The sequence below is a fragment of the Rhinolophus sinicus genome, linkage group LG02 (assembly GCF_036562045.2).
Source record: "Rhinolophus sinicus isolate RSC01 linkage group LG02, ASM3656204v1, whole genome shotgun sequence".
In the NCBI taxonomy this organism is placed as follows: Eukaryota; Metazoa; Chordata; class Mammalia; order Chiroptera; family Rhinolophidae; genus Rhinolophus; species Rhinolophus sinicus.
In genome coordinates this window covers 113,723,775-113,737,889 of record NC_133752.1, presented here as the reverse complement: position 1 = coordinate 113,737,889, position 14,115 = coordinate 113,723,775, and the positions used below count along the sequence as shown (strand labels likewise).

Genomic DNA, 14,115 nt, shown 5'->3' with positions numbered 1-14,115 from the left:
AAACATTTATATACATACAAAATTAGTACTACCCATATATAAAGTGCATCCTTATTTTTCCCTCACAAATTTGGGCAAAACAGTGCGTACTATACATGGCAAAATATGGTACTTTGAGATTCATCCATTTGTTGATTGGATCCATCGTTCCTTCCTTTTAACTCGGAGTGGCATTCCATCGTTATATACCACAGTTTGTTTATCCATTCTCCTGTTGATGAACATTTGTGTTGTTTTGGCTACTACACCTAAAGCTTCTATGAACATTCGTGTAAAAATCTTCGTACAGACATTTGCTTTGATTCTCTTGGGTAAATACTTAACAGTGGGATGGCTGGAGCATATGGTAGAAGTTTGTTTGACTTTTTAAAGAAACTACCAAATGTTTTCCAAAGGGGTTATACCATTGTACATTCCCATCGGAAGTGTATGAGAGTGCCATCCCATTGTTCCACAGCCTTGCCAAGACTTGGTATGGTCAGTCTTTTTCACTTTAGCAATTCCAGTAAGTGTGTAGTGGTATTTCATTATGGTTTCAATTGCATTGCCCTGGGACTAATGATGTTGAACATTTTCGTGTAGTTATTTGATATCCATATATCTTACTTGATCAAGTGCCTGTTCAAATGTTTTGCCCATTTTAGAAATTGAGTTATTCTCTTATTAATGGGTTTTGAGAGTTCTTTATGTAATCTGGATCAAAATACTCTCTCAGATATATGCTTGGTAAATATTTTTTCCCAGTAAGTGGCTTAAATGGTATCTTTCGAAGAGCAGAAATTTTAAATTTTGATAAAGTCCAAATTATCAGGGTCACAAAGATGCTTTCTTCTTAAAGTTTCGTATTTTTAGATCTTACATTGAGGTCTATGATCTGTTTTGAGTCAACTTTTGTACATGGCCTAAGGTACGAATTGAAATTCTTTTTGCAAATGGATATCCAATTATTCTAGAACCATTTGCTGAAAAGATTATCCTTTTTTTCCTGCTAGATTGCCTTTGCATCTTTGTCAAAAATCAATTATAGATACAGATCTATTTTTGGATTCTCTATTCTGTTCTATATATCTATTTTCCTGACTTTGTTAATCCCACACTGTTTTGATTACTATAGATTTATAAGTCTTGAAATCAGGTAGTGTTAGTCTTCCTATTTTGTTCTTCTTCTTTGAAATTGTTTTGGCTATTCTGTATTTCCATGTGAATTTTAGATCAGCTTATCAAGTTCTACAAAAAAAGCCTGTTAGCCTTTTGACTGGGATTGAGATAAATCTATCTGTACATGAATTTAGAAAAAAATAGTATCTTAATAGTATTGAGTCTTGTAATTCATGAAGATGCATATATCTCCGTTTATTTCAGTCCTCTTTAATTTCTCGTGTCAATATTTTGTAGCTTTCAATGTACAGGTATTACACATTTTTGTCAGATATATCCCTAAGTATTTTTCATTTTTGATGCTATTGTAAGTGATATTTTCATCTCATCTTCAACTTTTTGTTGCTCATATACAGAAATACAATGAGTTTTTATGTAGAGAACTTGTATCTTTTAACCTTGTCAAAGTCACAGATTAGTTATAGTAGCTTTTTGTCAACTTCATCAAATTTTCTACATAGACAATAATGTCTGGGAATTAAGACAATTTACTTCTTTCTTCCCAATCTGGATGCTTTTTTCCCCCTTGCTTCATTAAACTGGCTAGAATCTCCAACACAATGTTGAATAGAAGTGGTAAGAGCAGATATTACTATCGTTTTCTTGATCATAGGGGAAAGCATTTGGTTTTTCATGATTAAGTATGATTTAGCATTGGTTTTTTGGTAGATGCCCTTTTTCAGGTTGGGCAAATCTGGTTTTCTGAGAGTTTTCATCTGCAGTGAATTTGGGTTTTGTCGAATGCTTTTTCTACATCTACTGAGATGATCATAAGGTTTGTCTTTTTACAGTTGTTAATATGGTGAATTACATTGTAGATTTTCAAATGTTAAACCATTCTTGCATTCCTAGGATAAAATCTCACTTGGTCAGGATGTATTATTTGTTTTATATATGATGTTGGTTTGAATCTGCCAAATATTCTAAAGACTTTTTGCATCTATGTTCATGAGGGATATTGGCCTGTATTTTTCTTTTCTTGTAATGTCTTTTCCAGTTTTGGTATCAGGGTAGTCCTGGCCTTATAGAATATGTTAGGAACTATTTCATCTCCTTCAATTTTCTGGAAGAGTTTGCATAGAATTGGCTTTAGTGTTACTTTAAATATTTGGTAGAATTCATCAACGTAGCCATCTGGGCCTAGAGGTGTTTTGTAGAAAGATTTTTAACTGTCCAGTCAATTTTTAAAATAGGATAGTGTTATTCATATTATCTATTTCTTCTTGAGTGAGCTTTCATATTTAATGTTTTTCAAGGAATTTGTCCACTTCATCTAAATTGTCAAGTTTATTGGCATAAAGTTGTTCATAACATTCCCTTATTAGCCTGTCAATGTCTACAGAATTTGTTATGGTGTCACCTCTCAAATTCCTGATATTGTATTTTGTGTCTTCTCTCTTTATTCATCTTCTTACAGAAGTAGTTTTTAGTTTCTAAAATTGTCTCTGTTTTTTCTCTCTGTTGTTTTCTATTTCATTGATTTCTGCTCTGTTCCTTATTATTTATTTCCTAATTTTGGATTTAACTTGCTCTTCTTTTTCTAGTTTAAGGTAGAAGCTGAGGTCATAGATTGGAGACCTTTCTTTTATTCTAATATATGTGTTCAATTCTATATGTGTTTTTCCTGAGTACTACTTTAGCAATATCCAACGACATTTGATATATTGTGCTTTCATTTTCATTTAGTTCAAAGTAGTTTTTAATTTCCTTTTTCATTTCTTCTTTGACCCATGGGTTATTCAGAAGTGAGGTTCACAGTTTCCACATATTCGAGGATTTTCCAGTGGTCTTTCTGTTATTGGTTCTAATTAATTCCACTGGAGTCAGAGTACATACTTTTTATTACTTGAATACTTTTAAATTTATTGAAACTTGTTTCATGGACCAAAATATGGACTATCTTGGTAAATATTTCATGTGCACTTGAAAAAAACAACATATTCAGCTTTTGTTGAGTGAAGTGTTCTGTAAGTGTCAGTTACATCAATATAGCTGACAGTGTTGTTCAAGTCTTCCGTATCCTTAACTGATTTCTGTCTACTGGTTTTATTAATTATTGGTGGAATTCGAATATGATTGTGGATTTGTCTCCTTCTCCTTGGAGTTCAATCAATCAGTTTTTGCTTCATCATTTTAAAAACCAGTTATTAGATGCATAGGTATTTAGGACTATATATCCTTTTGATGAATTGACTTCTTTATCAGTATGAAACGACTTTATCTTCATTAATATTCCTTTGTCTATAATCTACTTTGTCTGATATTAATATGTAGCTGTCTCTTGACTAGTGTTAATGTGGTATATAATTTTCGGAGCTTTTACTTTTTCGGAACGATTTGTGTGTGTCTTTATGTTTAAAGTACATGTCTTGTAGGCAGCATATAGTTGGGTTTCCTCAACTGAGGGAGTTTGCCAGGTTCTGCCTGGATTTCCCCTTCCTGTGCCATGACCTAAAAACTCTTTAGGCAATAATGGGGCCCATTTTATTGGTTTCCCAATCTCTCAAGAACAGGGCTTGGTCTTGGGTAAGGTTAGGGTGGCCCCTACAGTGCAAAACTTAGAAAGTAATCACTGTCAGATACACAGCTTCGAGAGTGGATTCCTCTTTAAATTTTTTACCTCTCTCTTAAGAAGACATCACTTATAGAGCTGTTCAAATACAGGGTTAGCACGTGAGAGTCAATACCTCTTTTGGTTTTGCTCTGTAGGAGCTTCACTCAGCCCACCCTAGTCTCAGCCCTGTCCTTCATTGCCTGATTCCCAGTGTCTTGAAAACCATTTAAAAATGTATTTTGTCTGGATTTTTTTATTGTTTCAACTGTGAGGGAATCTAGTCTCTATTACTCCATCTTTTCTGGAGACAGAAATCTGGACTCATTCTTTGTGAGATTTTAAAAAATCCTGGATATAGAGCTACCCAACTGGATTACAAATATTTTCAGGCCTTCCTAAAAGAATTTAGCAAAAGATTGCTTTTCCTTCATTCAGGAAACAATCAGTGAGCACCTGCTCTATGCCATATTCAAGGCTAGGAGGTGGGGTTAAAATCAAACAAGACAAGGTGCCTGTCTACCATTGCTCATGGTTGCCTTCTTTAGTACCATTAGATGGGCTCCTTCATACCCTGCATCACCTGTGGCCTGGGCCAGGGAAGGCAGAGAGCCAGAGAAAGTCCGACCTAGAACTGAGAGATCATCTCTACTAATTCCCATGCCCGGGGTGGTTCAGGGGCTCATTCAGTCACACGGCTTGTCAGTAGTGTTTGATTGCTTTATAGTCTGTTTCAAAGGATATGGAGGAGGGAGTCAACCCAAAATGCCTTTCTTCATTGCCAGCCATCATGACTAAAATCCCACCATTAGAGACTTATTCATTAAGGGCAGGGACCATATTTTATTCATATTTACATTTCTCAGTGTTAGCTCAGAAGCTGCTACGTAGTAATCAATATTGTATGAGAATGACTGAATGAGTGAATGAATGAATGAGTGAATGAAATATGAATGTTAAAATGATGAGCATACCTCTGGGAGGTGACTTAGGTTATTATCAGTTGGGGATGAGTGGAGACTGAAGAGCAAGCCCACAGCTGGGACCCATGAGAGGAAGGCAACGTGTCATGAGGTCTCTGACTCTACTAGCCCTTGTTCCGAGTTACTTAACCTCTCCAAACTCAGATTCCTCATATGTGTGACAGGAATCCTAATGGTACTTACCTTATGGAAGGATGCCAGGTTTCAAAAGAATGAAGTATGTTAGGGACCTGGCAAGAGAAAACCCTCAAGGAGTGACAGGTGTTATTAGCCTAGTGTCCTGGCAACAGCAGGTGGGAATGAGGTAGAGTCTACAAGATGGCAGAGACCTTGCAGAGAACAGGAAGACAGCAGGCTGTTCTGCTCATGCTGTGCCTTTATAGGAGCTCAGACGTCACCACCGTCATTATCCCGAAGCCCAGCATTGCTCGTAGGTGTGCCAGGCAGTCCACATAAACCAGGCAGACACTGCCCTGCTCTCTCAGCACTTCCATCCGAGGTGGCTCCCTCTGGGGAAGACAGAATAAAAATATTCAATCTGTCTATGATTAGGCGACGGCCAGTTCACACCATGTAGGAATGAAGACAAAGACCATTTCCCAAGTGAGGAGCTGGTGAGAGGAGTCAGAGTGGGAGTCCCTTGTCCAGCCGGGTGGTGTGAGCGGGTGCAGCGTGCCCGCCTGTCTCACGCTGTTACAGGAGCTCCTTCCTGAGGCTGGAGGCGCTCTGCCAGCCATGGGACCTCAGTTCTTGACACATCTGGTAGGTGGGATGAAATAATGGATGACGCTGTAGTCACGGTGTAGCTGAGCCAGAGGCCCAGGCTGTAATAATAGTCAGAGAAACCCACCTGGTGATTCAGTGATTTTCTACCTTTTCTCTGAACATGGACACAAGAGATAGGATTTAGGACTTCACTTTCTCCAGTTTCCAGGGCATTACAGTGTATATCTATATGTTTAAATTCAAATGTTAGGGGGAGGGGGGAGGTAGTTGAGGGTAAAGGGGATCAAATATATGGTGATGGAAGGAGAACTGACTCTGGGTGGTGAACACACAATGAGATTTATAGCTGATGTAATACAGAATTGTACACCTGAAAAATAAAATTCAAATATTGTCATATATTTAAAATTTGGGCCTAGTCTACTTCCAAAAAGTCTTCAGATAGAAAAATCCGAGGATATTGACAGTTTATTAATCCAATTTTTCATTAATAACATTTTGTTATTTTTTGATATGTCAGTCTTACAGACTGTCAGAGCTAGAAGGGGCCTTAAAGACAAACAGGTCTAGTCTTCTCATTATACAGATGAGGAAACTGAGGCCCAGGCAGGTCACTTGTTCAAGGTCTCTTAGGCTGCAGTGGAGTCCAGACCAGAAGCCAGGTTCTGCATGCCTTCTCCCATGACATCACATTGCAGTGAACCTTCTGGAAAAAGTCCTTGAGAACCTGATCAAGGCATATAACTTGTGATTCCATGTTGGCTGAAGACAGCCTTGGGTGTCACCAAACCAGGCCCAGGAAATGCAGTCCAACAGGAAGTTCCTTGAGGATAGGATGCCCTTTCTCATTCATCCATCATGGCCCCTGCACAGGTCTGAGGAATGGGCTGAAAGCTCACCAAGAACTAGTTGATTGAGAGTGATTAGGAGAGTGCTTCTGAGTGGGGGGACTCCTCCACCCTTGGCAATGCTGAGGACTCAGGACAGTGTGCGATTAATATCAAATACAAATTAGATGACTTTGCATTTAAATTTCAGTTTTTGTACCAACTTGCTGTGTGACCTTGGTCAAGTCACTCACCTTCTCTGAGCCTCAATAAAATGGAGATGATAATATCTATTTCAGAGATGAGAGAAATAAATGACAAATTGTATGTAGAGACCTTGGCCTGGTGTCTGCTTAGAAGTAAACACTCAATAAATGGTAGCTGGTCTATCAGGATATCTTTTGTTGTTTGTTTAAATTGGGAGAAATTATGTTCAGGCTTCCTCTGCCCACTTCCTTTCAATCTGAAAATGTCTGTTTTCTTTTCACCCTTCTCTTTTCTCTTTGATGAGCTGACTGATCTATTAGCGATCGTGGCACACTTTCCCTTGTCCTGAGCTTCTGCTAATTAGGAGGTGGTTGCTAAGAGATGCTGGGGCACACTGCTGAGTGGTTCTGGGCCTTCCTCTCGTCTGCTGTCATTCTTTGTCAGGCTCACTCCATCCCCACCACACCAACCTCGCTCTCATCTTCCATTCTCAGGTTCTGAAAAGACTTGAAGAAACTGACAAACCTCGATGGCCACCCCTGACCAGAGCGTGGTCTCTAGAGCCCAGAAACCTGCGCAGGGACCAAAGGGGTGTGGGGCCCGCCTGGGTCCCCTAGACACCCTGGAGAGTAAGGAGACCCAGGAGCTTGTGCCGGCAGAGCTGGACATGCTGAGGAAGGCACAGGAATTCTTCCAGACCTGCGATGTGGAGGGCAAGGGCTTCATCGCCAGGCGGGACATGCAGGTACGAGGGGCGCCAGCTGGGCCTGCCCACCCGGAATGCCGAACGGCCTGGGTCTCCCTGTCTCAGGTTAGGACTTGCCCCATTGGAGGTGGTGTGTCTTTAACAGAAAAGATGCCATCAAGTCTGCCCTGGAAGGAGGTGTCAGTCCAAATTCTACTGGGAGCCAGATCTCCTGGGTCCCTTCTTTTTCTGGCCTTTACTTGCTATCATACTTGGGGAGGGGGGAGGGATGTATTTCCCCTCTCTGACTCGGAAACTCCCCAGGGTTGTGGAAAAGGGTGATAGCGACAGAAGGGTCTTAAGTGTGACATGGTGAAGAACCTCCTGAAACAAAGGCGGAAAAGCACTGATTTGTCACTTCACAGCAGAGCTCTGAGCTGTGCTGAGGTCCTTCCTGCAAGGTGCTGTGTGTGCCTGAGGGACAGGTACAGCATCAGGTGCCACAACCCAGGAGGAGGCATCTTATCTCTGTCACCCTCAAACCCACCCACACCTAACCCTCTCGTAACTATTCCCAGAGAGAGACATTGCATGTCCTCAGTGCGTATCATTGCACGAGTGTGGGACTCAGCAAACTTTGTCTGTGAAGGGCCAGAGAATAAGTATTTTAGGCTGTATGGGCTATGAGTTCTCTACCATGACTACTTAATTCTGTGCTGTAGCACGAGCAGCCATAGGCAATATGTAAATAAATGAGCATGGCTCTGTTCCAATAAAACTTTATTCATGGACACTGAAATTAGAATTTTATGTAATTTTCATGTGTTACCAAATACTATTCTTCTTTTGATATTTCTTTCAACCATTTAAAAACGCGAAGGCCATTGTTAGCTCACTGGAACAGGCTTCGGTCTAACTTAGAGGCCAGGGCATGGTTTGCCCACCTCTGGTCTGGTGCCTTTCCACCATTAGTGTCAACAGGTTCTTCTCAGCGTCTCACTTACGTTTCTTGTGCTGAGTCATGATTTCACCCTGATTTGAATAAATAACACGCAGCCTCCACTAGAGCTCTATGAAAACAACTCCTTTTCCCCCAATAGTCTCACCACTCACTCTGTCAAGAGCATTTTGGAGGGATACGTAGCTGTGCTATTAGGAGAAAGACCTACAATGGCCAGGTGTTCTTTTGTTAAGTCTAGTTTTTCAGAATACACTAAAGGTGGGCAGTGAAATGTAGACGTCACTGGTATCAGTCTCATCTCTGCTTGCACGTGTATGCCATGAGGTGTGGAGGCGAAGAATGAGCCTGTGAACTGGATGAAGAAAGTGTGGGCCTTCTGTCCCTGGCCCCACGGGCTTCCCCAGAGCCTTTCCACCCCCGAGCAGTTGCATGAATTGAGGGGAAGACCTGGGAAACAGAGCCCGCTAAGCCCACCAGTGAGCTCAGGCCATGCCTGTTTTTAGTAATTGACCCCCCAATAAATTTTGGTCACTGAACTCATTGCCAAAGTCGCACTTCACATGGAAGGCCAGATTCAGTGTGTTTTGAGAAACCATCGACAGACCCCTGTCTGTGAACTTCGTAATTGCCATGTGCAGGTCGGTGGTAGTGGTGGTTGGTGGTGGTAGTTTCAATGGCAAACTTTTGCTTATCCCCTTGAAAGAAAGAAAAGGGAATTCACATTTGTTGAGGGTCAGTCTGTATCACGTGCACGATGCACCTTGCTGTGTAGATCCCAGTTCACCTTCACTGAAGCCCACTTGGAAGGAGGGACAGGCATGGGAGTCTAAACTGTCCGGTGTACATTGTTAAAGAAATCATTGTATTTGACTTGGTCTGAAGTCAGAAACAACAAGTCCCAGAAGGACCAGCTCAGCTCATCCCTCCCCGGTTTTCCTCCCTCAGCCATCACACCTGACTCAGGTAGGAGGAAAGAGGATGGACATCCCACCTAACACGTGCTTGTGCGTCCGTGGCTCTTATTTCTATGAGCTCCCGAGTTTTCTGAAGTTTCTGTACCTGTGGACAATGCAGCATTTGAAATTTTCCATTCTTCAGATGAGAAAGTGCTATCATGAAAGGGGACAAAACACGTAATTTAAGTGCCATCTCTCTCCTGCTTTCAGTGGTCATGTCTGGAGAAAGATGGGCTGAAAAGACATGAGTGAAGGACAGTCAGCCTGGGCTCTCTGTGGAAAGCCCACGTGCCCCTTGGTTCTCCTGGGCAGAACCTACAGACATCTGCCTGCTGCCCGTCATTCCCACTTTTAGCTCCTTTGTTGGGTGGTCACCCTCCTTTGGTTGGTGGCCAGCTCTTTGGACCTCGCCATCACCGCCTTTCTCACCATCAGCTCCCAGCACAGCCTCACGGGAACTAGAAGGAGAAGAGTTGAAAATATTCACACACACACACACAAGTTCATCCACCAGGAAAGGCCCTTTAAAGCAGAGAATGTCTCTCAAGGAAGGAGAGGCTATGGGTCAGGGGGCATGGAGAACCGAGTGCGGGTAGAGAAGCCGAGTTGGGACCAAACCAGAGAGGAAGGCGAGGGTTAAGCTCCGCCCTCAGTGCTCTTGTTGTTCTTTCTCCTGATCAACAGAAGTCCATTTGCAGAGGGTGAGATGGACTTCATAGTCGTGTGAGAGGTGGGGGAGACTGCCACCGTGGCCCGAGCCCCAGCAGGAGGCAGTCAGCCCCCCCCCCCCCATGGAGCAGGGAGCACGAAAGGACAGGGGCCCGGAGAATCCTTGGAGGTCCCTGGAGGAACCACAGGTGGCTGCACTGAGGGCAGGTGTGGAAGCTGCCCTATGCTCGGGCTCCATGTGCAGACATGCTGCTGCAGGGACGGCAGATGGTGACCTCTGACCAGTGTGAACAGACTTGAGGCAGCAGTTGGAGAGCCCTGAGCCCCACCCATGGCCCCCAAGAGCTCACTCCCTGCTCTGCAAGGAGCCTCTCTGCCTCCATGGGTCACTCCAGGCAGAACTGGGGTGCAGCTTGCTTTTCAGGGTGGGGTCTGGTACAGTCCCCTAGAGAAGCAGAGTCCTGGGGCTGAGGGTCCCCGAGGGAGAGTTAGTCCTGCCTCAGGGGGACAGAGGGACCTGAGAGGGCCAGGCTGGAGAGGGCACAAAGGGACTCCTGCAGCTGCGGGAGGGGGTGGTGGACAGGATGGGCAGGAGTTCTCTCTGAAGAAGCTAGAGCCTCAAAAACCCTATCTACCTGATATTTTAGAGGAGTGGTAACTACCTCCCAACACTGCCTAGAATTCCTAGCTTAGCCAAACTGTTGAGAATCATCTAGGAGTTGGCAAAACAACCAGATCTGCCCATTACCTGTTTTTGCAAGTAAAGTTTAATTGGAACACAGTGTATTCATTCATGTACATATTGTCCAACAATAGGGTTGAGTAGTTGTGACAAAGACTGAAGGGCTTCAAAAGCCTAAAAATTGGTCCTCTCTGATCCTTTACAAAAAAGTTAGCTGACTCCTATTTAGATTAGCAAGAGACTTAAAGATGTATGTGGGAAATTGACCTGTGTTTTAATCCTGAATCAGCAACTTGACTAGCGATGTGTTTGTGTAAGTCTCTCCAGCCTCTAGGCCATAGTTTCTAACCTGTGAATTATTTATAGTGCCTTCCAGGATTAGGAGAGAATAAATGAGCACTTAGCCCTGAGACCAGGCCCTGGAAATCCCCCCATACATGCACTGGGGGGGGGGGGGGGTTGGTGGAGGTTGGGGGGACTTGTACCCTGGTGCTATCCCAATCCCTAGTGTCCTCCACAGTGTGATTTTTTAAAAATTGTGGTAAGATATACATACCCTGTTTCCTCGAAAATAAGATTTAGCCAGACAATCAGCTTAATGCGTCTTTTGGAGGAAAGATTAATATAAGACCCAGTCTTATATAAGACTGGATCTTATAGTATAAGACTGGGTATTATATTATATTATACCAGATCTTATAGTAAAATAAGACTGAGTCTTACAGTAATGTTTGCTCCAAAAGACTCATTAGAGCTGATTGTCTGACTAGGTCTTGTCTTCGGGGAAACATGGTAACATAAAATTACCATCTTAACCATTTTTAAGTGTGTATATAGTTCACTTGTATTCAGTACATTCCCTTTGTTGTGCTGCCATCACCACCATCCATTTCCAGTACTCTTCATCTTGCAAAATAGAAACTCTGTCCCCATTAAGCACTACTCCCCATTCCCACCTCCTCCTAGTTCCTGGTAACCACCATTCTACCTCCTGTCTATGAATCTGACTACTCTAAATACCTCATATAAGTGGAATCCTACAGAATTTGTCTTTTTATGACTGGCTTGGTTCACTTAGCATCATCTCAGAGTTCACCCACGTCGTAGCATATATTGGAACTTCCTTCCTTTTTAAGGCTGAATAGGATTCCATCGTACGGACATACCACATTTTGTTTATCCATTTATCAGCTGATGGACACTTGGGTTGCTTCACACCTTTGAGTGTGACTAATACTTCTATGAACATGGGTGTATAAATACTCTTCAAATCCCTGCTTTCAATTCTGTTGGGTACATACCCAGAAGCGGAATGACTGGCTCATGTGTTAGTTCTGTTTAACTCTTGAGGGGCGGCCATACTGTTTTCCGTAGTGGCTGTACCATCACACTGTGAGTTTAAGCGGAAGTCACCTGCCCTCCGTCAGAGATAGCGAAAGGCCATTTCTGCTGAAGACGGCTCCTTCCACTCGTTTCCAGCTGCTGCTCTTCTTGTTTGTGTCCAGTCTACATGAGTGAGGGTGATTTTGCCTCTTAGAGGACATTTGGCAATGTCTGCAGACATTTTTGATTGAAACTGCCGGAGAAGGAGGTGCTACGAGCATCTGCTAGGTAATGCCCAGGGATGTGGCTGAATATCCTGTAACGCACAGGGCAGCTCCTCCCCCACTTCCCTCTCCAGCAGAGAATTATCCACTTCAAGATGTCAGTAGTACAGAGGTTGAGAAGCCCTAGTTTACACCAAGGAATCGGCCCGAACCAAGCAAATCAAAGCAGAGAGAAGAAAAAAGGTAGCTCCTGCCTCCTGGACCTCACATCCTCACCTTGAAGATATTTGGTTCTGGAAACTGAGCTACACCACAGGGAAGAGAGTGGTTGGTGCTGGCACAGAGCTCTAAACAGGAAAGGAGGGAAATTTGAATTCTGACCATAAAGGTGGCTCTCTTCTAGTTTTCTCTTTAAGAAGTGTTCTCTTAGACCTGTTCAAAGCTGTGCAAACATTCACTTTAATCTGCATGAGACATGTTACTGGTCTGGTGACATGGAAGGTAGAGGGGTCTGGCTGGAGTGCAACAAATACAGCATTTTTCAATGGCTCTTGAGCCTGAACCCTCAGTACTGCTGCTGCAGGAATGCACTCTGGGCCAGGTCCTGGAAAATCCCATTTATAAGACCTTGCCGGCAACCAACAGCAGTGCTGGTCAGGAGTCTAGACCAGTGTTCTGTAAATAGGAGTTCAGCATCTCAGCATCCCCTGCGATCACTTTTTTTTTTTTTTTTTTTTTTTTTTAAGATTTTATTGGGGAAGGGGAACAGGACTTTATTGGGGAACAGTGTGTACTTCCAGAATTTTTCCAAGTCAAGTTGTTGTCCTTTCATTTGTAGTTTTGTGGAGGGCACAGGTCAGCTCCAGGTCCAGTTGGCATTGCTAGTTGCAGGGTTCCACTATCCTTTGCGAGAGTCGAACCAGCAACCTTGTGGTTGAGAGGACACGCTCCAACCAACTGAGCCATCGGGGAGCTCAGCGGCAGCTCAGCTTAAGGTGTCGTGTTCAATCTTAGTTGCAGGGGCAGTGCCCACCATCCCTTGCGGGACTTGAGGAGTTGAACTGGCAGCCTTGTGGTTGAGAGCCCACTGGCCCATGTGGGAATCGAACCGGCAGCCTTTGGCGTTAGGAGCAGGGAGCTCCAACTGCCTGAGCCACCGGGCCAGCCCCCTCTGTGAACACTCTTAGTCACTCATTTACTTATTCAGTTATTCAACAGATACCTAAATTCTCCATGTTTGTCAGCATTGGGCTAAGTCCTGGGGACACAATAGTGAGGAAAAATGAATGGGATTCCTGTTCTCAGAATTACCAGTCCACTGAAAGGAGCAGACATTCATCAGGGAACTGCTCCTACACTATGTAAAATACAAACTGAGGTGAGACTTATACATTAGAGAATGTGTTTTGGGGAGCCTGTATAACCTGGTGGTCACAGAGGCTCACTGAAGAAGTGATGCCAGAGCTGAGAGTAAAGCAGAAAATCAGAGTTTACTTGAAGGCGGGGAGGAAGGCCCGTGTTTAAAGGAGCCCTGGAATTCTAAAGAGCTGGCTGGGCTGTGGGCTGTGTGAACAGGGCGAGCTGACTTCCTCCCATTTCTTCTCTCCCCTGCCTGCCCTTCCAGATGGAAGTGGAAGTGAAACAGGATCTGTAAGTGAGACAGGATCTCTGGAAGGTTAGTAAAGTGGTGGTGCCGGCCAGGTAGACTTCAGGTGGGGTGGGCAGCTGCTTTCCGGTAATGCAGATAAGGAGCTACAGAATGTATGCATCAGAGGACCATGGGACCATGTGGGAATGTGGGAGCCCTGAGGGGGAAACAGGTTCTTCATCCAGCTCTGGTCTCTGCTGTGACTTTTGCAGGCAAATCTCAGAGCCTCGCAGGTTATTTGCACAGTGGAATGAATAATTTTGTCTGTACATAGCACTAGGTACCCAGGGGACAAGACCAGAATAAGTTGGTTTTACGCAGCTCTGCAAGCCCTGAGAAGAAAGATAAATAAGAGGTAATTATAGTTCTTAAGACTAAAGGATTTTCCAAGTAGGGCCAATAAAGAGGGGTTAAAGAATGTGGCATGGGGCAGCTTGCAGAGCAGCTGAAGAAGCACGTGGTACTAAGCAGCACCCAGGACGGGAAGAGTAAGAATTACTTGGAGGATATAATAT

At 43.5% G+C, this 14,115-nt stretch overlaps 1 protein-coding gene across 6 annotated transcripts in view; it reads left to right on the top strand.

The window, feature by feature from the left end:
- CRACR2A (calcium release activated channel regulator 2A) overlaps positions 1 to 14,115 on the top strand; it is a 133,561-nt gene that overhangs the window by 49,166 nt on the left and 70,280 nt on the right. For 5 of the 6 annotated variants that reach the window (XR_012493823.1, XM_019756945.2, XM_019756948.2 and 2 more), the window contains exon 2: positions 6,947 to 7,197. The exons of the other annotated variant lie outside the window; for it this stretch is intronic. Coding sequence is in view for 4 of the 5 variants with exons in the window: in XM_019756945.2 (XP_019612504.2) it covers positions 6,982 to 7,197 (216 nt within the window). In the remaining variant the exon portion in view is untranslated. The remainder of the gene's footprint in view (positions 1 to 6,946; positions 7,198 to 14,115) is intronic. 6 annotated transcript variants of the gene reach the window in all.